The sequence below is a fragment of the Rhinichthys klamathensis genome, unplaced genomic scaffold, assembly GCF_029890125.1.
Source record: "Rhinichthys klamathensis goyatoka isolate OS25496 unplaced genomic scaffold, OSU_Roscu_1.1 h1tg000329l_1, whole genome shotgun sequence".
NCBI classification, from domain to species: Eukaryota; Metazoa; Chordata; class Actinopteri; order Cypriniformes; family Leuciscidae; genus Rhinichthys; species Rhinichthys klamathensis.
The window spans coordinates 2479793-2506173 of record NW_026606844.1 but is presented as its reverse complement, the minus strand read 5'-3'; the positions used below and the strand labels follow the sequence as shown (position 1 = coordinate 2506173).

The window sequence follows — 26381 nt, the reverse complement described above, 5'->3', positions numbered from 1 at the left end:
ATCTTATCACCTTAACATTTGGGTGTTCCCATCTGAAAGAATATCAAAGATGTGGGAACAGAAGGCTATCACTTTCATTGTTATCCTCAATTTACATTTAAGAGAAAGCTTCATTTATATGTTGAGCTGGAAGACGAATGTAATACCGTATAAAATGTTTGAACAGATTATTCGGGATTCTTTTTTGGACTCCGTTGAACCCATGTGCTTTGTGTACTTTGTCACTGCTATGCTGCAATAAACTTCTTCATTGAAATCTTTAATGTCCTCATAATTTTTTCTTACAACAGCTATACAAAAAATAAAAAATAAAAATTCTGCGCAGTAAATCAGAATTGAGCACAGTAAGACTTGCAGCGTAAATGTAGCCTCGGAGATCGCACTGCGCACACAGAAACATTCAGGAGCACAGAAACTTTTCAATGCTGCACTGTAGTACTGAATTGCTACATTATATTTCTTAGCGACAAGTTGGTAACATCACTGGTTTTAAAGTAATTAAACTCTCAGCAAAGTTGTTCATTGAGAGAGATCCTGAAGAGACAAGTAATTCACACATGCATCTCTCATCTCTCTCTCTCGATAATTAATTCAAATAAATGTAATATTATGCACTACTTATCTCTGTGTCTGATTCAAAGCTGGCAGAATGCTACATCTAACTGACACTGTATTGATACTGAATTGTAACTGACAAAAAATAACTGTGATTTTTTAGCCTTTCGGTCAAATATTTCGCTGCAAACATCAGTAACAACTTTAAGTTGTCCATGCCATGGTATAACCGGGATAATCCATAGCTAGCTATGCATTAAACCGAGTTGGGTGGTTCTTTGCCTCAATGTCGTGCATTAAAATCGTTTAATGCACAACTAGCCGTGGATTATCCCTTACATAAACTATACTAAAAGCAAATACATCAATTATATATTGATAAATATATATCGGTTTTAAAATATAAACATTTTATGTAGAATTAAAAATAATAACAATTAAATGTAAAATAAGTGGTATTTCCTCCTTTACACATGTAATTGTGTTTGTATTGCAGCACAACATAAACAAGTGAAACTGCCTTCTAAACGGCATGCAGGGCACTCAGGGGAACGGGAATCTTCCAGCATCCTTATGGAGACTTCCTTTTTGAACAACAGCCAGAGATCAGAATTAAGAGCACGGATCTCTTCTCAACAAATACTATCCACACATTTACCTTACAGCTGGAAGAACAAGAGACCAATATTAACTTAAGCGGAGCCTAAATCAAACCAATAAGTGTAATCTTTCCATAAACAAATAAAAATTAATCTAATGGACATATTATTGTTTATTTCTCTATTTTTCTATTCTCACAACAGGGACATGTACATAATGAGAGTGTAAAATACACATCTTAGTTGATCTATACGACTTGTATACATCTGAGTTAATAAGTATGTGAATTACTGTGTTAAAAGCAGACAAGCCGGGGCAGAGAGCAGGTGAAATGACACATACCGATACCGAGGTGGTGCCTGAACATGCCTTTTACCTGAGTTTATGAGCTGACGTAACACAGGGAGTGATGCTTGAACATTAAAGCAAGACGCAGCATTTTATGCTAGTTTCTGTCCAAACAAACACACACAAACTCCCACCCACCACAAATCAAATCATCCAGGTAAGCTCCCCTAACAAATAATTATTCTGAATAAGTCGTTGACAGTGATGGTTACTGCTGGTCTGTTAGTAGAGTGAAACTACAATCAATCAGGAAAAAGTGCCAAAATGTGTCCTCACAAACAAAATAAATAGATAAAAAAATAAATAAAAAACAATCACCAAGCCTTCCTCAAAAAGCCCTTCAGTGGAATTTCAACTTGATAAGTATCTCAAACAACTAGCAAATGAGGAACTTCCTCACAAGCTTGTGAGTTTGCAAGCCTCTTGACATAAACCTGATGTGTTCAAACATAGCGTTAGTAGATATCTGCCGTTGCTAATTTCGTTTGCAGACTTTCTATGACCACAGAAGCTCTTGATACTCCACTTGCATGCAGGCAGGAAACCGACAAACATCAAAAAACAAAACACAGTCTTAAAATGAGACTCCAAAACATGAAGCAGTCAAGAATACAATACCACGAGAGATTCTCCACTGAAGTTGTCCTTTCCTAAATCTCATATCCCAGAAACACCAAATCAAAGTCTCTCCTCAGAAGTCAGTCACGCTGTGAGAGCTGCTCCCTTCCAACCCAAACTTCCCCTCCTACTCGCCCCGTCCCTCCTCCCTTTCCCCAACGTCCCTCCCCTCTATCCTTCCAGTGAACATGCCTGGGAAGTTTCTCCACAGCTTTGGACACTCCTCCTAAAAACACATGGTCACCAACTGAGCCGTTCAGTTTCCTGTGTGCAGATTAACATCCCCTGTCTCAACTAAGTATGGGTTGCAGTGGTCAACTAGTCGGCTCAGGGGCACTATGCAGCTAACTAAATTATTTATTTATTTATTTGGAAGGGGGTATAGTGGTAGTCCAGAAGAAACACAACCAAAAACACTTTTGGACAACTTTTGTGTATGACAAATTCGTATCATTTATTCCCCATGTAGTATAAATAAATAAATACAACTAAATTTGACAGGTTTGACATATCGTTTCCCATGGGGTAAAAGTGGTCAATTGAGCCACAGTGCCATAATTTAATAATCAAAAGTCCAATTTCTCCCAGAAATAAAATAGTCCTGAAGAAAACCTCCGACAACAACTTGTGTGTATGACAAATTAGTATATTTTTTAATCAATCAATCAATCAAATGTTCTAATATAAATAGGACTACATAAAATTAAACTTGTCAACTAAACTTGATACCCATGCAATCATCCATGCAATTTTAGCTTTGAAATTAAGTTTAAAAAAGTACTGAGGAGAACATGCGCATGAAAAATTTACTTAACAACTTTTATATGACAATAGCATAGCAAATAAATTGCTAAATAAACTGCAAATACAGTACCAAAGTAGCCAGAGTACCATGGACTTTCAGCTTTGACATTTTGTTTTCCACAGGCAAAAGTGGATAAACTAATTATAAAAAGATACATTTCTCTTTAAAAAAATAAGATAAAATAATAAATACAATAAAATAAAATGCCATGGTGTGAATAGTTTTGCATTTCTAAAATGCCACTTCAGGTTCAAAATAGTTCACATGTTCAAGACTCTGCATTCTGATCCATTCTGTTTCTCTTGCCCTTAGAAACGCTTCTGACTGGGGTCAGGTGAACTTGAAACCAGCCTAATTACACAAAGTTTCCTTAAAACAGATTATCCGACTAGTTGTTCAGGAAACCCACTGACTAGTTGACTTCAACAATAATGCAGTTTTGAACATTCTTATTGTCATCACCACAACCGCTAACTGAGCCGACATCACAGATTCCACATGTTCTACAAAAAGAACCATTTATGATGCTATTAACTGAGCCGGATGTCTTTGTGACTGTGTGAAACGGAGATTAATGAGGGTTAGGCTGGCCTAAGTCGGTCTTTGACCTGTCACCATACATTTTGTGCATGAGTGGTCATCCTGGGCCAAAAGAGAGGCCACATTGGAGGAACAAAGAAGAGCAAGAAAGGGGGTACAGCACAGGAAACAGAGGTTTGGGTGAGATTGCTTTTGTCACAGACTCTTTTTTCTTTCTATCTCTTTCTCTTTATCTTTGCCTTGAGGAAGGCATGTAGAGGATCCACAGGATGTGACCCACAAAAAAGAAATATGACTCAGACAACCACTCCTGCCTGTGCCCTTTAGACTTACTCCATAACACACGTTGGCATGTTTTGGACTGCCTAATTTCAAACGCTCTAACCCCTGGTTGATTTAATATAAGCATTATATTCCATAAGCAACTCATAGACACTCACCACTACAAAATATATAAACACAAATTTGAATGGTGCATCATGGTTGTTGCTCCTCTCGCTTACTGTTACTGAGCAATGGGAAATCCCATCAGACTGTGGCAGCTGGAAACATCAAGGAATGAGTCACAATATACAAAATAAAGTGTAGTGACGTCAACTCTCAGTTATTGCTCATTGACTCTCGCACACAACAGATGCGTGTTAATCGGTGTTATTTTAGTATTACTATTATAGTTTTTATTCATATTTTTAATTAGCTTTTATTTGTATATTTTTTATTTTATTCTTTAGTAACTTTGTTTTGTGCTTTTTTAAATATTACTATTTAGATTTTATTTTATGTCAGTTTTTTTATCATTTATTTCCAGTGGTTAATTTTAGTGCTGCATCTAATATTTATATTAATAATTCAACTATTTCAGCTTTATTCACAATTAACAAAAATGTTTTTTTAACATTTTAACTTGATGATAATAACCCTGGATATGATCAGATGGTTACACATGCCCCGAATGTATTTGGACACCTGGCTTAAATTCTTAATGTTATTGCCTTACATAACAAATGTTTAAACCAAAGTAGTGTTTATTTTAAAGAAATATAGCATAAGCATTATTTCAAGCAAAACCTAAGGGGAACTGAGTGACTTCATACAAACACTAAAAAGCACCGTATAAATAATTAGTTAAAAAAAGAAGAGTGACATTAGTTATAAAAAAGTGCTAGTATCATTAGCTTACAGATGCTATACTTGTGTGCTTTAATGCCTAATACTTGTAGGTCAAAAGTAATTTCATATAGAGCATGATATCAGATGAAGCAGGTTGTGACATCATGACGTCAGTATGACTAAACATGCTCCGATATAAAGTATATGATACCAGTTTTTATGTAACAACATATATGATTATGATCAGTCACAGTATGATGACACCCTCGATAGTTCTCCATTTCTAGTAACTCCGATGTAAACAAATACCCCAAAGCAGTAATAATATCAAGGGTGTTTCCTAGCAGTTCTGTAGACGCACCAGGAACCACAAGCCACACATATGCAAAATATCTCCAATGAAACCCCTAAACTGTCTAATCATGCAAATGCAACCAAATTGGCCAAAGTCCCACCTTGATGGGCACACACTCTCAGAAAAACTGGGGAGGTACCCTTTCAAAAGGTACACATTTGGTAACTAAAGAGTGCAAATTAGTTCTTCAGAGGTACATATTTGTAGCTTTTTAAAGGGTACCATCCCGGGTACCGCTTTTGTACCATTTTTTTCTGAGAGTGCAGGAGGAATAGCATTCCTCTGCTCTTCCTGAGAAAGTTCTATCCCATTCAATTACACTGGGGCAACTGGATTCCATGCTGTCCTCTCCGAGAGGGGCAGGCTGCCTATGGGTGTCCTGCCACATGCATGCATTCCTGCCCTGTGAATCACACTCTAGCAGCCTTGTGTGATACGGTAAAGAACAAACTTATTGAGTTAGGGCAGTGAATAGGGCAACTTAACTCAAAATTGGGTCTCAGACTATAGGAATAAAATAAAATAAAAGTCAACATACTGTATGTGACTGTAATTATTATTCAAAGTAAATAAAAATATTTTCCAGACTACATTAAATGTGTTTTCTTGCAAAAAGATTAAACATAGTTTATGCTGACCACAATATGTTTTGTGCGGTAAATTACTGACTGCCAATATAATTGTAGTTTTCTTAAATCATTACAATTATTAATATAATAATACAATTATTAATATCAATACATTTTAATTAAATTTAAACAACATTTTAGTTTACTTTTGTACAATACACAATTTTGGTACCATTGGGTCAACACAGAAACGGACTGTTTACAACGACAAGGCAAGTATTTTGGGACATCTAAGAGAGAGGGAAACTGGAAGAGACAATAATAAACATGCTGTCCTACCGCAGTGACCGAAGTGAAGCAGTCAGCTAATCAGAGGCATGGCGCAAAGTGACCTCTCTCGTCCCCACTAGGATAAATTGTTTTTATTTTTAAAGTTTTGTTCCTCAGTCATACGCTGTTTATTTCCCTGTTTGTATGTTTCCTTGTCTATTGAAGACAAATAAGTCTACGCATTTGCCAGGCAGTCATGAATGCAGTGCTGTTCTGGTCAGCTTTGTGTATGACAGTCTGGGGGCGAGGGGGGGAGGGAGGTTTGGTTGGCAGAGACAGAGACCCCTTTTGGAGTCTAAAAACAGACCGACGACGGGACAGTCAAACACAGTGGCTGACACTGCACATTCTGAGCTTTGGAGTGGGATCAGGTGTGTGGATCCACCGAGGTCTGAAACGCCACAGAGAACACAGCGAGCGAGCAAGCAAAACATCTTTCCTCCCTTGTCCAAACCCTCCAATAACAGACATTTTGTAAACAGACATTCTTTAAGTAGTAGATACAGTTTAAGAAGCCTGTTTTTAAAGAAGAGATATATTGTACTTTCATGTTTTAAATATTGCTGTATAATAAAATAAACAGAAACAGCAATTAGGTACAAGAGGCCATGCTTTACAGACGTGCCTTATGTGGTGTTTAATAAAATGGCTAGTAGATAATGCAAAATTGAGGTAAAAACTTTTTAAATACTAAAATATTATTCTTTAAAATATTATTTATTTATTTATTTATGCATGCATGTATTTATTTATTCATATTAATTCTACATTCTTAAAGTATGAAAAAAAAACAGTCACTTATACTGTATTTGTAAACTAAAACCCTTAAACCAACAAAAAAACAAAACCAAACCCAAAACAAAACACCCAAAAATGGTTCATTAGCCGAATATAGGTCATGAAGCAGGGAAATATGGTCAACTTTAAAATTCCTCAAAGCAATAAAGGAACTAAGAAACAAATGCATTGAATACAAACACACATATTGCTACCTCTATGAGTTCTGTCCGGAGGTTGATGGTGTGGAGCCAGTCTGTGAGGTGTGGGTAAGAGTCCAGCATCAGCGGTCGCTCACTCTCTGGAACACTCTGCTTCCACTCCAACTGTTTACTGATGTACTTCACCAGCTTCACCTGTAGATGGCAATCACACACAGACTGCTGTAACAACTGATTTGAGACTCGCTGATGTAATATATCTGTTTGCTTTTTAAAATGACACCATCTGTCCTATAATTAGTTTTTATTCCTTAAAACATAAAGAAATGAACTTCATATGAAGCTCTGTGGATTGAAATCCTTGGACAAAAAACAGGATGACATCAGACATAAAAAAATAAAATAAAAAAAAAAGTCATGCCAAATTTCATGTTTCACAGCACTTCAGAGAAAAAGAGCTGTTTCAAACTGACTAATCAGATGCCACAGAAGATTGAAATAAGTACGTCAATGAGGGACAAGCATGTGACAATTAAGCATTTTCCTCTAAACCTTCGCGTCCGCAAGCGAGCGTTGCACGCGGAATGCAAAGCGAGAACAGAGCAAAGGAAATCCCCACGTGTGACTTCATTGTAAAAGGGTGGGCGATGAAAGTGTTGTGTGTCGTGTCAGTTAAACAACCAACTACAGTGCACACAAACACTGTACACAAGCACGCCATGTTTTCTTGTTCAGTTCAAATACCAGCCAGTGCTTCCTCCGGTCATTATCTTACCATCACTAGACTGGGTTAAGAACAACAAGCAAATAATGTTCAAGGCTTACTGGACAAAGAAAGACGCTTCAGACGGTGCCCTCCCTTTGTTGCCGTAACGCTCCCACTGCAATAAACAGTGCAGTCTATAAATAGACACTGGTTATCATGGCAAGGGAGTCTGGACTCTTTCTCACAGGGGCGTCTGTTCTGCCACTATGGCAACCCTGGCTGGAACACACTTGGGTCCCATGTGACATCATGGAGCAGCAAGACACTGCGGTCCGCAGGTTAACAGAAACCACCTCACACCTGCCTCGCAGACAACCACAGCTGCAACTGTGCTCATAAAGAGCAGCTCGTTTCACTGACTAAAAAAATTGCTTGAAAATAAAAAGGTTACTTTGGGTAAAATTTGTTAAAAGACTTGGTCCCATAAGATGTTTGGTGCTTCTTCTTTCTTATTCACTTCATTGACTACAAACTGCATGAACTGAAACAATACTACTCCCATATATAGAAATATATATAAAAATAGCTGTAGATAAAGATTTAAACATAGCTGTAGAGCTAAAACTGTAAATATAGATATAACGAAAGCTAGATATAGATACAGCTAAAGCTGTAAATATAGATAGAATTATAATTATAGGTATAGCTGTAGAATATGGATATAGCTGTAGAATATACTGTATATACACTACTTTTTGAAAGTTTATCAGTAAGATTTCTTTTCAGAAATAAAATAATACTTATATTTAGCAAGGATGCATTATATTGACCAAATGTGTGTTCTTTTTAACTTGCTATTCATCAAAAAATTCTGAAAAGATTTAAACACTGATATTAATAAGAATGTTATGAATGTTTTTTAGCAGAGAATCAGCATATTAGAATGATTTCTGAAGGATCATTTGACACTGAAGACTGGGGTAATGATGCTGAAAATACAGCTTTGATCACAGGAATAAATTATATTTATTATATAATTATATAATATATTCACATATCACATAGAAAACGGATATTTTCAAACTATAATATTTAAGTTAGTGTTTTTACTGTATTTCTGATCAAATAAATTGAGACTTGGTGAGCACGAGACTCAAAAAACAAAACGTAAAAAAAAAATTATGGCAGTGTATGCATGTACAAATATATGATAAACCGATAACAAATGTCATTACAAAATGTGCAGATTAACCAAATTAATATTTGCTCAGAAAGGCCCAGAATGAAGATAATTGTAAGACATTACACTATAGCAAATGAAAACAATATAGTATATACATTACAAAAAGTGGTATTCTTTCAACATTTTTTTTTTAATTGCGTCAGTTTCTTTATAACTATTTGCCTGAACTTAACCCTCCGGTGCTGCTCGCGTAGCGGACAAAAATTACCTTTTTTAAAAATTTTGATTAAATAAATGTACAATATTGAACTAAAATGTTTTTTTTTTTTTTTTTTTTTTTATAGAATAGTTATGATCCCTTTATTACTTGTTAACCATTTTTGAGCATGCATGAAAATGAAATTTCCGACTTAAACTGTCCTAAATATTGAATGCTTTGGAGCACAGACTTAAAGTTAAAAAAATTAAACAACATTTTTTTTATTTGTTAAAAGTTAAGAAAATTGCACAAAAATAATGTTTTCCAAAACATGATTTACTGTGAGAAAATCAAATCCATAAATCTAAAAAAAGTTGTGCTCCAAATTTGAGGTTGATATCTCAAACAATTGCTTTTTTTCAGTAAGATTGTTTAGCTCCAAAATTAAAATTATAAAATTAATATAAAATTAATCTCCCATTCATTTCCAATGCGGTCATTTTTCGAACAACACAAGTGTGACTAGTTTTTCCAGGACCATTTAAACTTTTTGAATCATGTCCATACTTTTGTGTGTGTGTGTGTGTGTGTGTGTGTGTTCGCATAGCAAGTGCCAAAACCTTTAGCACCAGAGGGCTAAAGATGCGGTATGTTATATAGACAGCTAACGGTTGAAATGGGTACTGCAGTCCAAATTCAAAATATTGGAGAGAGTTGTTTCCCCCGCCCCGTCCTCCTCAGACTCGACGCTCACGCGCTTGAGGACATGTAACAGAAAATAGTGCAACTGACAATGGATAGCATAAGTTGATCAGCTAATGTAAAGTCTACGTTTGCAATGTTTTTATTGCAGAGATTCCTTTGCTGCCTTCAATGGCTGCAATACGCTGTGTTTTCCACCAACTGGCAACCCAGGGTGTCGAAATACTATTGGGTAATTTGGCATTGTGGGCGGGATCACACAGACCAAAACAAAAACAGACATTCAGACACGGAACAGCATTTCAACAGCATTGCTTTTCAGAGAACCAAATATTTGAACTTAGCATATTTTCTAAATCTCTGCAAACATATCATGGTACTTTTATGCTTTAGTACAGTAAAAAAAAAAACACATACAGCACCTTTAATGTCTTAAAATTGAACACGCTACCTACTAGATACCCACATATTTTTTCAGATGTTTCCGATTTACCTGACCTTCAACATCATACATAAAAAAGCAAATAGTCAAAACTGTCAAAATTTTAGCCTTTGTCTAATAAGAGCGACAAGGCAGACTGTGTCGTCAAGCAGGGAAAGAGTAAGTATCAGCCATTAATGAGAACCGCAAGTGTGTGAGAAAAATTCAAACCGTTTCTAGATTTCACACACTGTTACACATTAAAATTGATCAAAACTCACGATCTGTCTAAAGATCACCACAGAGAAATACACTCTGTAGTCTAGGTCACTGAGATAAATCAGCCTGCACCTGTAGCCCAGCAACCAGCCACCTGTGCAGATGATGAGCTCTTTCCATTCGCATCTCTATATAAGGTCACAGCACTCTGGAAGAACGCAGCTGCAGTATTGGAGCGCCTTACTGGCTGTTAATTCCACAGAGACACGACAGCAGTGGATGGCTTTATGTATGAGCGTATTATCACCTCACCCTTGCAAAACGGCCAAGATAGAATGTAGCACAGTCTTCAAAAGAGGAGCAGTGTATCATTAAAGTTTCAAGAGGTCTATAGCATTCTGAGAAGGTGCGCTGGCTCTTTTCTCAAGGTACTATGTGAGAATGCCCCCAAGCTGATTTGATGCATCGGTCGGCCACGAGCGAACCTCAAACACAACAGGGTGTTAGCTTCCACCAGACACAGCCTGGCACAATGTGCAGGAGTACGCCTGTATTCAATGGCGCCCGTATCTCTCCTCTCATCTGCCGTCTCCATTACACCTCTCAAGGGGAGGCTGGCGTATGGGGCAGGGGGGACCTGCTTAACTAAAGTGTCTGCGTGAGACCTGAGAGGATAAGTTGAGAATCTTTTGTGACATTCAAAAACAGCCGTCCTCGCAAGAGAGGCTCGTAGATGCAAAGCAAGAGGTAAGAGACACAATCCACACGATAAGATGGTGTCTGTTACGAAAGTTATTAAAGAGTATGTTGGAAATCAAGAGTTTAGCAAGTGATTTCATCATTATGGTTCCTGGCAAAACGGTGCAACAGTCATTTCAGGAAGAGGAGTGTTTCTGGCATGAGTGTGGATGGAGAAAGACACATGATTAGATGACGTAATTTCCACATCTTTTGTGTCGGCATGCACTCGTTATTGCGAATTCACTTAATTTCATCAAATTTGACAAGCTTTGGATAAAGAAGTGCTACGGTTGTTGTACCAGATGACAAGGTAACTGTAGACCGTAGTGGAGTGATGTGGATCCTGTTACACACTGTGTCACCAATACAAGCAAACCCGCTCCTTTGGTTTCTGACAATAACATAAAGGCATATGGGATAATGAATGCTATGTTTAAGCAATCCTGCTAGCTCCAAAATCATGATAGGTCTATTAATCACTTGAGTAGCGCAACATGGGCAACCACAAATGTTTGTCTCAATGATGACAGAATTCAAAATCAAAAAGAGAAAACAGAATGTTTAATAGAAAATAACATGTATGTAAATAAAAGGCAAGTGCAAGCACACATAAAAAGTGAATAAAAATGGAGGCATTAGTCAATAAAGTGCAAGGGTGTGTGGAACGTCATAAGACACGAGAAAAGAGAAGGGGGGGGAAAAAGCTGTTGAAAAACCGCATTGGGGATTTCCTGATGTGAACAAACATTAGCCGGTTGAGAGGTCTATGCTTCACCGCACCTAATGGGCCTCGCAGCGATATGTGTTAACTTTCCATCCATAGAAACAAAGAGCAAATGAGCCTTAAAAAGCCTTTGATGAGCTCTCACGCTACCGAGCAAAAGACTTGCAAATCAAAACTGAGACGCTAGGGAGTTGTGATTCTTCAAAATGTGTTTTTCCCAAATCTCTTCAGTCAATTATAGGGTCTATTAAATGAAAGAGCATCATCTAGGAAAATCACTCAAGTACTATTAGCATTGCCCTGGTGCAGAAACAGGGTTTATGAGCTCACATCCAACAATGTGGCAATCCCTCTTCCCATCCACTGCAAAAATAATGATTCTGCAATAAGCCACAGGCCTGTACTCAAGGCAACTGGCCCAAAATGGTTCTTGCAGCTGGTAATTTAAAAGGAAATCAGGTAGATAAAATATATTTGTGTCACGAGTCAGCATACTTTACAGGTTAAACAATTTAGCAGTTTGTTAAATCAGGGCCGTCCAAAGTAACAGCCCGCAGCTTGTCTATTGAAATATATTAGATGTGGCCCGCCATGCATAATTTACAAATCAAGCCGTTGCAAAGTCAACACAAGGTGACAGCACTAGATTTTAGGTCAGGTGTAGCAGTAAACCACGAGTGACAACTTGACAATTTGAAAACTGATTAGTGCTGTTATTTCAGAAACATACATAATGTTAAGAAACATTAAACGCGTCAAAAGCGGAACGAAACAGCGCTACCCGTTTGAACCGCGCAGCACATGGATGGACCATTTATTAGCTCTGCCCAATAGACAGCGCAAAGCGTGCTCAGAACAAATGCATTTACTTGCTGACCGGTCTCGATCACGCGATCACTAAACAGAGATCCAAGCACAGCGTTCTCAGAATATTTGTTACAAACCACAAATATCTTGGATATTTAAACTAGTTTAGCAAGATGAAACAGTGCTGACATGATCAATAACAGTGACGTGGAAAACAGGAGAAACATTGTGGGACAACAATCCAGTTAATAAAGACATCATCAAAGTAGTCCATGTGACATCAGTGGGTTAGTTAGAATGTTTTGAAGCATCGAAAATGCATTTGTCTAAAAATAACAAAAACTACGACTTTATTCAGCATTGTATTCTCTTCCGGTTCTGTTGTGGATCCGCGTTCAGTGATGCTGGTGACGTAAGACGCTGCTGACGTGTATCTGGTGCGTCCGTGTATTCGGGTTCAAATAAATATGGCTGGGCAAAAAAATGCAAGTCTTCCTCTGTGTCGAAATCCTTAGACATGTTTGCGAAGATTGTTTTGTTTACAGTGCGTCTCCCTCAGACTGTAAACGAAGCTCGGACGCACCAGATACACGTCAGCAGCGTCTTACGTCACCAGCATCACTGAACGCGGCTTGACAACAGAACCGGAAGACAATTCTCTGATTTCACGCAGCCGCCATTTTGAAATGGCTCCGGTGGGAAGAAAACCGGAAGTGTCGCATTTAATCATAGGAGAGTCGCGAATGCGATGGCGTATTGTTGTTTAATGTAGAAATTAGTTATTCTAAAAATGTACATACATTTCTTTCATATTTTAGACTATATACAGTGAAATTCATTTATAAATAAAATTATTTTTTATATATATAATTCAGAACGTAAAAAAAGAAGCAGGAACGAACTAGATATATCCTATATTGGATATTAACATCCAATAGTGTAAATCGCGGCAGCAGCTTCAGGTTGGTAGTCCAAGGCACTGTTGTCTACCTGTACTTCCGGGGTTCTTCCCACCGGAGCCTCACTTTCGATTTCAAAATGGCGGCTGCGTGAAATCAGTGTATACAATGCTGAATAAAGTCGTAGTTTTTGTTATTTTTAGACCAAAATGCATTTTCGATGCTTCAAAACATTCTAACTAACCCACTGGTGTCACATGGACTACTTTGATGATGTTTTTCTAACCTTTCTGGACAAGGATAGTACCGTACATACATTTTCAATGGAGGGACAGAAAACTCTCGGACTAAATCTAAAATATCTTAAACTGTGTTCCGATGATGAACGGACGTCTTACGGGCTGGGAACGACATGAGGGTGAGTCATTAATGACAATTTTCATTTTTGGGTGAACTAACCCTTTAATGATGACAGGAGTTTCATTTTTTGGGTGAATTATTCCTTTTAATATGTTCTGATAAAACACAGATGACACATTATACATGTCCCACAGCAGACATCTCCCACCTTGTCTTCAGATGGGGAGACCCCTTCATTAAAAGTGACGTCATTGCAGCATGCAGGGGCAGCACCAGCACCAAATACCCAGCAACACGAAGCACAAATCATTAGAATATGTTATCGTAGACCACACATTTTTTTTTAACCACCCTATTATTTAAATCCGGGTGAATAATTAGATAAAATAGATTAGTCTAGTGACATCATTGGATCTTGGACCGACGTAATTTTTAATTTGTTCTTAAACCTCTCAAAACTTGCAAGCCATCATAACAGACATGCTCAGATGTTGAGCTGTCGGTAGATGCTAAACTTTTGATACTTCGTCTGTTAAAAGAGCTATGCATGTCCACAAGAAATCCCCCAAAACAACTTGACAGAGTTTATTCGCCAGCACAAAACAAGTAGAAAATGTGACTTCAATGCACAGCACTTCCTGACCAATAAAAAAAACCCCTTGCATTTACACATTTTAAACCGATGCATGATTTGCTTTTGAGAACAAACAGTCTTGCAGACTGTAAGACTCTGGCCACAGAGTGGTTGTGGCCAGATCTGTATTGAGCGTGGAGAACATTTAGTGTTAGCCAGATGCCGTTACTGAAAGACAAAGAAGAAGTGACTCTAACACAAATTTTATTTAAGGGCCTTACACTTATCTCAATGTGAAGAAAAAAATCTGCAAGATTGTGGTATATTTTCACACTTGTTTGCAGACATAAACTGCATGAAACAGATGACAGTTCTGTGCAAAACTAGTTTCAAATGGCCCATAACTCACATGCTAGAATTAGATGCATAATACAACAGAAAATATATGCATATCTGTGGAGACAAAGAGAGAGAGAAATACAATTTAAATACATGGAACGGCCAAAATGAACTAAAGATGTGCATATTTCACATGCAACATTCATGATACTGAATTATGATGCTGACTATTAATGCCACTAGAATTTTAAATAAGTCATAATGGGGTCTTCACGATTTGCAGCGACAAAGTTGTGCATTTTCAATGAATTTTGGCAACTAGCACTGGGAGATCCACCTGGGGTGATTTGTTTCCTGATACAATTGAATACAGCAGTCAAGCAGAAGTGCCTACCGGTACAATGACTTGGTGACCTCCAGACCACCAAATCGCTGTTAATATGAATGCCTGACTTCTTTACAAGGAGAGAGTGTGGGTCTGCTCCAAGACAGATACGTAACACTCATTGCTTGTTTGGGTTATTGTGTAACACATGGTTGTAGGACATCTGCTAGTGTCCAGGTCAGCATCTGTTCTCCTTACTAGATCAAACAAGAACCTATAAGGATTTTCCATTGTTCCACCATCAAGACGGATAAAAGAGATGTCAAAATGCAAACTGCTTGTCTTCTCCAATATCAATAAACACACAGTTCAGTTTATTCTGAGTGCTTGATGTAACCCTACTCCTAATGCAATTCGGCCTGTCACTCGCAGGCTTATTGTTCAAGCGGGGAGAGGGAAGAATGCATTGCCTGGACTTTCCACTACTTTTGTTCTTCGGCCCTTTGATGGATGCCCTCGGTCTACACCAAAGTGCTTACTGGAGTTGGGGCATTACAGGGTTGTATGGTGCAGAGTCAGACTCACTTTCGCAAACCATCCCTTGGATTGGGGAATCTTCCTCACTAATCACATGCATGTGAAGTGAGCATACTTGCTAAATATAGGAACAGCCACAATAGCACAAACACATAGCAATCTTTCCAATGACCAGAGAAGACAAACAACTAACCAGAGATTCTCAGCTGCCAGAGAGACAGCCAGTTTGTCCACAGGAATTTAGTGAGATTTACTGACAGGAATCTAAACGATAATTGCCATTTAGCACCATCTCTCTGTTTTTTGCTTTGAGTATCGGGAAAACAGATCGCCACGGTTATCAAAGTGTGTCCAGAGGGAGAAAACAAAGCCCTGCCCAACTGTTTCAGTCACACTAATTGGGAATTTTTTTTAAAAGCCTATGGAAAGTAAAGGAATATTTCACCCAAAAATGAGAATTAGCCCATGAAGTCATCCTAGGTGTATAGTAATGACATTCTTCTTTCAGACGAATACAATCGGAGTTATATTAAAAAATGGCCTGGCTCTTCCAAGCTTTATAATGGCAGTGAATGGCTGTGTCTGTTTTGCTGAATGCTGAGGTAGGGGCAAAAATATCATATAAAAAAAAAAATTTCAGGAAAATCACAAACGATTCAAGATTTTTTTCACTGTGACTGAGCAGTACAGAAAAACTAATTACCCTACTTGAAAAATGTAGCTTTACAAGGTAACAAAATATGAAAGAAAAAAGAATGACAGACCATTTAGGACAAAGTAGGGGTGAGCGAAGATGAAAATCTTTATTTCATTGTTTTATCTCTGTTATTAAAAATAAGAACAAAGATGCACATTATAAATTACAATATAATACAAAAAGGAAATAAAGAGTGCTTAACAGTAGCATTTTTGAAATTGAATAAACAAATGTAAAAATAAAACACTACATAGACTTCACTGTATAAATTATATACAGTATATATACTTCACTGTATAAATTATATACAGTATATATACACTGATTCTTATTAAAGCTACTGAAGTTATTCAGTGAAGAGCAGGAAGTGATTTTCTCTTTGTCTTTTGTTGCTCGAGTAACATTAATGACAAGTGGCGGCAAGTTTATTAGGTAATGCTGTAACGTTAAAACCTCATGAATGGATCTAATACAGACACGTATCCAGTTTTCTCCTAACTGTTGTTTACGTTCACAGTTAAGACATAACCGACTGCGTTTATGTAAACCCTGTGTGTATTTGACAGTTTAAGCACAATAATACGCAAAAGATAACTTAGTTTCGTACTCATGAGCTGTTTGACAGGCTTTTAGTGTTCTCGCGCTTCGGCAAGTCTTTAAAACGCATGCAAATTATAAACTTGATTGTGAATATCTGCAATGTCACGCAAGTGTAACCTCTGCTTTAACATGCGATGTATCTGTACGCCGCTGTACAGTATGTTAGAATGGAGGCGTCAGAACTGCAACTGATAGAATGCACTGTGAATGTAGCACGATACTACGATATTTCTTCAAAGCAGATTGTGACATTTTAATCGATCACGATCAAAGATTGTGATACCACACACCCCTATGTTGAGGTCCAATGTGTGACACAATGACCACTTCTCCTGAAATCAGAGGTGTCCAATCCTGCTCCTGGAGTGTTACCTTCTTGCAGAGTTTAGCTCCTGACACACCGGAACCAGCTACTCTAGGTCTTTAGCATTAGGTGTGTTGGAGAAAGTAAAAGTCCATTGTAGAGGTCCATAATTCTGCAGAGCTGACCTCCAACCATGGACAGGTGTACTCTGCAAAAAGGTGGCTCACCAGGAGGAGGACTGGATTGAGACTTTGTGAGAGGGATGCGCTTGCGCCCTCTGGCCACATTTTGGTTACCTCTGGAGATCGGCATCTTTACTGGGTATGCAAATTGTATCCTTGGAGGTCCAGGAAGTGAGCGGATAGGAAATCCCGTGCCACCACCTGGATACTGCAGCGACTCAGATTACCATGTCCCTCACTTTGAGCCGGCCCTTGGGATGTCAAGCCACACTTCAAAGCCTGACCCCATACTGTGTCAGTCTTCTCTCAGCCCTCCACAACTGTCCACTGAAAGCTTTTAATACTGCTTGCAGATCTAGCTTCAGAGTGCACACTGGACCTACGTCTCCGCAGGTATCAAAAGACTAAGAGTCATGGCCACCTGGTGTTTCTTGACTTCAAAGTTAACCTTTCTCAACACCGGTGTCACCAGGGTTGTGTACACACCTTACGGACCAAAAGATCCAAACATAAAAGCAATTACATAAGCTGATGACATCAAAAAGATGGCATAAAAAGAAAAGTCTGATGAAAAGAAAACAATCACAAAATGATATGATTGGAGAGGTCAGACAAACCAACTGCTCACAGTGTCAAAAACATGCACCTTAACAGTGACCTCAACACATGGACCCTGATCACCTCTTCCTTAACCATACAGAGGAGACTAAATGGGATAGTTCACCCAAAATTGAAAATTCTGTCATCAATTACTCACCCTCAAGTTACATTCCAAACCTGTATAAATGTTTTGTTCTGCTGTACATAAAGATATTTAGAATAATGTTTGTTACCAGGGAGATCTTGCCCCCCATTGAGTACCATAGTATTTTTTCCCACTATGGTAGTGAATGGGGGGTGGGCGAGATCTGCTTGGTTACAGACACTCTTCCTTTGTGTTCAAGCAGAACAAAGAAATGTATACAGGTTTGGAACAAGAGGGTGAGAAAATGATGAAAGAATTTTAATTTGGAGGTGAACTATCCCTTTAAGCTAGTGAAAACTCAACAGCTTCTACAGGTGTGTCATAGAGAGTACCTGAGTTACCTGCTGGATCACTGTCTGGTGTGTTAACTGCTCTTTTTTTTAGACAAAAAAAAAAAAGCTCTGCCGTGGGTAGTGAAAATAGCTCAGTTCATTACTGGAACCGGACTTTCAGCTAACAAGGACTGAACGGGAAGGACCAGAGCATCATTATGGGTCCCATCTCTTTAGTTTCATACCCCTACCATCTGGCTTGAGGAGGCTTGGGGAGTCCAAATCCACTAGACGATGAACTGTTTCTTCCCACAAGTTTTCAGACTATCCAATGACTGACAATCAACAAATGGACTGTCCACCCCCACCCGATGCAGAAATGCAACCCATACTCCTGACTCTGCTTGTTATTGTTCTACCTCAGCACAATCCTTGCCGCATTACAGTCATTTTATGAGCACTAGAATCTGTATACGTTTACATCTGGCAACACTAGTCCATCTGACACTGTCGGCACTGTTTAACACTATATTTTACTTTATATATAGCCCTCTAGGTACTTATTGCTTACTATTTATTGTATATTGCTTGTAATTACAGTTCACTGTGGCCTTGGTCACCACCACACATTATCATACTCTGTTATATAAATGTTGATGTGGTTTCAAACAACATGTATTTCATTCTCTTTCTTGCACTTGGCTTATAATAATGAAAGTGATAAAAAAACGTGACATGACCTGACTTGAACAAGTGCTATTTTTGAATTTAATCATGAGAAAAACTTGAAGCGCCTCCCTAAGACTACACAGCCAGTAGATAAGTATCTCCAAAACAAGCACCAAAACCCACCACAAAAGTAACAATTACCTGTGTCTGTGAGAACTAGCATCATAAAATCTTCAAAGTTAGATGGTTTATTTAACAAAGCCTCAAGCCCAACTTGATTATTTAAAAGTTTGAGTCTGCAAGCATGAATATCTAGGAGTGAACATGAAAGCCATGTTTTGATTCAGAGAAGAAAGTCCTTGACCTTACTAAGTAGATAAGTTTGTATTCGCGGGAAAGCCACTTGTTATGGTGTTTCAAAAAATGCAACCATTACTAAAAGTGACTGTTCCACAGGTTCAACTAACTTTGGATTTCAGTTCACTTTTGTGGGAGGGGGTTAACCACCGTTAAAAAATACCTGCGTTTGGTTAAAAATAGCTCTAACACTCCTCTGACATATGCTCTTCTTGTTTGCAGAGCTAAACTCAGATAACAGGCTGTTTGACATGATGGAACATATTTTTAGATCAGCTTGAGGACTTTGACTAGTAAACTCATCTACAATAGACTATTGCAAAAGTATTCCATTGCAGTGATTATCATGCCGATGAGTATGACAATTATTCAATATGAAAGCATTTACAACATCATTATTGAAAAATGGCTTCAAAATGTTCATAGAGAGATCATAGTACAACTAATCTATTTGAAATAAGCGGTTTAGTCCAAATTTTCTGAAGAGACAGAATCCCTATGATGAACAGACTGAATTTAGGCTTTTATTCACATATATAAACATTCATCAACTCACACATAAGTTGTAGTAAACAGAAGCTCAAGCATGTTCACTTGACGTGCGAGAACCAATGAGGTTCATTCTTGTTAAGCAGCACGTTTGAGCTTTCTCAAGAACCAATGAGGTTCATTCGTGTTAAGCAGCACGTTTGAGCTTCCTCAAGAACCAATGAGGTTCATTCGTGTTAAGCAGCACGTTTGAGCTTCCTCAAGAACCAATGAGGTTCATTCGTGTTACGCAGCACGTTTGAGCTTTCTCAAGAACCAATGAGGTTCATTAGTGTTACGCAGCCCGTTTGAGCTTCCTCAAGAACCAATGAGGTTCATTCGTGTTACGCAGCACGTTTGAGCTTCCTCAAGAACCAATGAGGTTCATTCGTGTTACGCAGCACGTTTGAGCTTTCTCAAGAACCAATGAGGTTCATTCGTGTTAAGCAGCACGTTTGAGCTTCCTCAAGAACCAATGAGGTTCATTCGTGTTAAGCAGCACGTTTGAGCTTTCTCAAGAACCAATGAGGTTCATTAGTGTTACGCAGCCCGTTTGAGCTTCCTCAAGAACCAATGAGGTTCATTCGTGTTACGCAGCACGTTTGAGCTTCCTCAAGAACCAATGAGGTTCATTAGTGTTACGCAGCACGTTTGAGCTTCCGCAAGAACCAATGAGGTTTGTTCTCGCACATCAAGCAGGTTCGGATGAGCTTCTGTTTATGTCCGCTGATGAATGTTTAAATGTGAATAAAAGCCTAAATTAAAGCTGTTTATCATAAAGTGATTGACACGCTTCAGAAAATAGTGAAACGTTGAAACGTCGGCCAATAGTGAGCCTACGTGTGACATACAACACAGAAGCTTTGCGCAGTTCCACTACGTGAAATCTCAAGGCCCACAGGAAAGGAAATGAGTAGTTGAATAAAGTCGTTATTTTTGTTTGTTTTTTTGCGCACAAAAAGTATTCTCGTCGCTTGATAAACTTAAGATTGAGCCACTGTAGTCACTCGGACTATTTTAACAATGTCTTTCATAATCTTTTGGGCCGCCCAGTTTTGATCCCTTAAGAAGCCTATGGAGGAGTGATCCAGCTCTCAGATTTAATCAAAAATATCTTAATTTGTGTTCCAAAGATGAACGAAAGTCTTACGGGGTTGGAACAACACGAGGGTGAGTAATTACTGACAGAATTTTCAGTTTTGGGTGAACTAACCCTTTAAGACCTTCATTCATCTTCGGAACATAAATGAAAATATTTTTGATGAAATCTGAGAGCTTTCTGTCCCTCCATTGACAGCAACGTCATTGCAACTTTCAAGGCCCAGAAAGGTGGTAAAAACATTGTTCAAATAGTCCATGTGACTACAGTGGTTCAACCTTAATGTTATGAAGCGATGAGAAAACTTTTTGTGGACTATTTGAACAATGTTTTTACCACCTTTCTGGGCCTTGAAAGTTGCAATGACGTTGCTGTCAATGGAGGGACAGAAAGCTCTCAGATTTCATCAAAAATATCTTCATTTATGTTCCGAAGATGAACGAAGGTTTTATGGGTTTGGAACGAAATGAGGGTGAGTAATTACTGACAGAATTTTCATTTTTGGGTGAACTAATCCTTTAAGGGTTTGGAACAACATGAGGGAGAGTAAATAATGACAGAATTTTCATTTTTTGGTTGAACTATCCCTAAAGATCGGTTTGTGCTTGTTAAGCACTGCCTTAAAGCACCATATCATATAAACATTATAATTTTCATGACACATCTTGTCATGTGATCACAATATAAAGGATTGACCCGCTCCATGTTATTACTCAAAAGTGCTGTTCATTTCTAAAACTTGACATCAGGATAGGGTAGGCAGATGCAACCTCAATAACTATCTCAAGAACCAGGAAACAATGTGAGCCAAGAGGGGGTTTCCATGACCCTAGCATTTATGACGTTATAGTGTCAATGTATTAATAGACAAGAAAAATGAATGATGATTGATGATGGTTTGCACAAAGCAAACATTATTATTAAGGCATAGGCCTATCAAGAACTATCATTCGCAGTCTGAATCACAGTGTCATGGTACAAACTTGTAAAGTAATAACCTGCAACCTGGCATGACCAGCACCGAAGCTTGATATTAAAAGACACATATAGGCAAAAACTGAATCCTACGTTACCTCAAAAGCGCGTATCTCGTGTTGGGTCAGGTCGTTAGATGCGGCGCACTTGGTCCGGAGCCCCTTCAGACTAGAGATGGAGATCTCGATCAAGTTCTGGATGAGTTTGCACTGGTGAAGCGCGTCCATCCCCGCATTACTGCCATCGCTCCCGTCCAAATGCTCCTCATCACTTGCGACCATGTTTCCACCTTTGCTAGAGACAGTATCCATTCCTCGGCATTGGCACGGGTTTAAGGGGCATGAGCGCGAACTACAGCAAACACTAGTCCAAAGACATGTTTGTGACCGCATGTAGACTAAACGGAGGTGACAGTCCTACTCCAAATGAGTATTGTAGCCTAGTAATTCAGAGCGCAAGCATACTCCTCAAACATACTCGTGGTCTGGTTTGACAGCAAGACAGAACGCCTTGTCAGCTTGTTCCGCCTCAAACGTTGTATGTATGTATATCCCGCGAAGCCCTGAGAGAAGCGCTCACATAAGTTTCACCCCTAGTCAGCTGTTTGATATAGCGTTTCGTGCTTTGCACTGTGGGAAATGAAGTTTTGTTTACACGCGCATCGGACCGTTTGAGATCACTTACGTAATAGATTTTTTATTTTATTTTTTACATAAACAATAAGTTATTGCGTACAGCGACATTGTTAAAAGTGCTTTATACGTAAATTATTATTATTAGGCTAAAAAGTTAAGTAGAATAATTGGCTACATAGTAAGACGACATCACTTTTTTTTACGTAGGCCTAAGTGAATTTAAGCATTACATGCACATTATTGATTATGGTTAACTAGTCATGTTTTTATAGTTTTTAAAAACATGTTTGATGAAACAATTAGAAAGGGGTATCCATCTAACATCGTCCGATCCTGATTGATAAAAAAAATACTAAAATCCAACTATAATTTACATGACCCCGACATCGTGCATCCCTATGAACATTTGTAATTAGCAGGATAGGGCATTTCAGGTTTTCCCCACCAAAATCTTTCCCACCTCCCACCTTTGCATTGGCCTACTCGGACCAATCAAATCATCTGATAGCCTCAAACAGACTACTATTGTGTAGACCTACTTTTATATCATTTGAGAGACACGCCACCCATATCTGCCCCATTTTACCTGACATCACCTTAAATTTGACACAATGAAAGTTAGATAAAACATATATATTTATTAATATCAGTATATTATAGGTGTACAATCCATTGTTAGAACTTGTTTTGTCACATGTCTGCTCTCTTGTATTGGTTCAGTGATACAGTGTTCCCATTATGTCATCAGAGACACCCTTTGAATAAGAGCTGGAAAAACATGTTGTGTGTGTGTGTGTGTGTGTGTGTGTGTGTGTGTGTGTGTGTGTGTGTGAGAGACTATTTACAGGTAGGCCTAACTGCTCTCTGCCCACTCAGATGAGAAAATACTTTTTTTAGACTTTCCACTGAGTTGCTTTCAACTTGCTGGGAACCCTTGATGTTAATGTATTGTGTTCCTGTAATGAAATTAATTTATTCTGTTCAGGGTTTGTGAAAGTGTTTACACTACAGAGACATGTAGAAATGCTACAGCACCAACTTGCTGTATGAGGTACACACTTTCCCATGGGAAAACTCTCTTCTCCTCTACTTGCCAAGACGGAGACATAATTTCAAAATGAACAGTAAGGAGGACTGAAGCCAGAGAAGAGGCACTGCAAATTCTCTTTCCCCGTGAGACAGTGAGGCAGAGACACTTTTAACCAAAGGAAAACTATAACCAGTTTGTATTTTAGTTTACAAAGAAGCTTTAGCTTGCTAAGAAAAAAATAATATATTTGGCAGTAATTATGTCCACGTCCGCTGTATGACAGAAGCTTGATGGTTCTGCGGGCTGGTTGAAATGCTGCTCTAAACCGAGCCACACGCACACACGCACGCACGCACACACACACACACACACACACACACACACACACACACACACACACACACACACACACACACACACACACACACACACACACACACACACACACACACACACGGTATCCTCAGCGTAATGACACAGCAGAACAGGTTAGGCTTCATAGAAGAGATAACAAACAACACTCTTAAACAGACACTCCCTCCATATAGGGAAGCACTGGGTTTTTATGTAGCCTATCTGTCAACATGTTCACACGCTGCATGAACTGTAGCCTATAGATGGAGGACAGGCAGTTGTTCAAATATGGCTCTGCACATTATTAGCAGGTTATAAGCTGTGGCAGTTTGCAAATTCTGTTATGTGAATTGATAGCCATCTGCTTAATAATTCAGATAGCAGTGTTTAAAGCAATACATTCACAACACTTGAAGTGGTAAATGTAAATATGCTTTCTAAATAAACAAAGAAAAAGACAAATGCTGTTGTTTAAAATCACTTTCACTGCCATTTGGATGATAATCCTGAGTAGGTATGAATGAATATGAGTGAGCATATAGTGCCTCCTGCTGGACTTTTAATTTAGAATTAAACCCAGCTCACTCTAAACTATTTGTAACATTATAGTCACATATTGTTGATGTCCCTGTTGAAGTTTAAGATATTTGTTCCAGAAAATTTGGTTTCACCAGACATTTCACGTGATCTACGCAGAATATGTCCTGGTGTGTGCAACATCAAGACAGGAAGTGATTCACAATCAGAAAGATATTTGGTTCACAGGAAATTATGACAATTGAAGGAAGGCTGAAAAAAAGCACAGCTCTTTTTTCTCAACTGTAGACAGCGTGATTGCTACATAACCTTAAATGTATTAGGTTTTTACCAAAGAACTTTCTTTCCAATAATTTTTTTTTTTTACAATTATAAATGATTGTCAGTTTATCAAAAGAAGTTTGGCTTTTGATCTACAGTATATATTACATAATCATTTGTGTTATTAAAGTGTTTGCTTAAGCGAATTAGCTTGTGACGTCATTTGACTAATGATCAAATGCCCCCCTTAAAGGGATAGTTCACTTTGAAATTAATTTTTGGTATGTTTTAGCTTACCTCAAGAGTCAAGAGCATCCAAGATGTAGGTGTCTTTGTTTCCACAGTAGTTTCAATTTTGATATTTTTAGGTCCCGTTCTTGTCTGTCAGTCATATAATGCAGGTCTATGGTCACCACCTCAAAGAGCATGCACAGAGAAGTCCAAATTAAACATGATTTAATGACTCGTAAATGTAAGTACACATTGATGGCCTACGACACGAAACGAGCGGTTTGTGTGAGAAAACGAACAGTATTTATATCGTTTTTACCTCTTGCAACCACAGCCACCAAGTGATCTGAGGGCGCGGAAGCTTCGGTCAATGCATTTTTCAATTAATGAAAAAAGTGCTGAGATTAGATTTTGTGTCGTCTATGGTCAGGAGAAAAAAAATAAGGTGGGCATATATAAATCTAAACATGACTTTTTCCTTCTAAAAATGACATAAGTAGGCAGGACCTAAATGTTTATTGTTTTTGTTTTTAAATACATTTTACAGGCTTAAAGCACATTGTAAAAATGTGTTTGCTTAACACGGAATATCTGTTGCATGCTGTCTTGAATGGGAATTCATTCATTCATTATAGTCATGACTCATGAGGCTGAGTGTGACTGCAGTAGACGCTAGAGAGCGCGCGCTCCCTGTGTGATTTTCACTCACACGAGTCTCTGACTGCAGCTCGAGCCCAGAGGAGCAGCTGAAGGAACGCGCATACACACACTGTAAAAGGACACGGTCACACTGATTCTAGTCACTGACAGCATTTACGGACTGGAATTTCTTAATGGTTGCTTTGCAGTAGGCTATGGTATTGCTTTTCGTTTGTCAGTAACTAATTAGCCTACATATAATATTATATAGGCCTATATATTTTTTTATCATTATTGATATTACTATCTTTTGTATTATAGCCCTATTTAAACACATATTTTGTCTCATTTATTACAAATTACTTTTTTTAATACAAGGCATAATTATAAAGATAGTAATATCAATAATGATAAAAATATATATATATAATATTATATGTCATTAGTTACTGACAAACGAAAAGCAATACTGCAAAGCAACCATTAAGAAATTCCAGTCAGTAACTAATTACATATAATATAATATTATATATATATATATTTGTATCATTATTGATATTACTATCTTTTATATTATAGCCCTAATTAAACACATATTTTGTCTCATTTATTACAAATTACTTTTTTTTAATACAAGGCATAATTATAACATTATTATGCATCAAACGTGGAAATTACGTCATTAGAATTGACATTGACATGACTGATTAAAAGAGTGCTCATATGTGACCCAGGCACACGCCAAGATAGCCAAGCAATAAT

The 26381-nt window shown here is 38.1% G+C and overlaps 1 protein-coding gene across 6 annotated transcripts in view; it reads right to left on the bottom strand.

The window, feature by feature from the left end:
- Window positions 1-22528, bottom strand: part of ksr1b (kinase suppressor of ras 1b) — a 43850-nt gene extending 21322 nt beyond the window's left edge. For 2 of the 6 annotated variants that reach the window (XM_056271927.1, XM_056271929.1), the window contains exons 1-2: window positions 22031-22528; window positions 6823-6963 (exon numbers count right to left, since the gene is read on the bottom strand). In XM_056271927.1, coding sequence (XP_056127902.1) covers window positions 6823-6963; window positions 22031-22324 — 435 coding nt within the window. In that variant the 5' untranslated portion in view covers window positions 22325-22528. Of the gene's footprint in view, window positions 1-2121; window positions 2236-5839; window positions 6061-6822; window positions 6964-22030 lie in introns of those variants that run through there. The other 4 variants (XM_056271930.1, XM_056271931.1, XM_056271933.1 and 1 more) reach the window with 3 other exon arrangements.
- Window positions 22529-26381: the final 3853 nt, after the last annotated feature.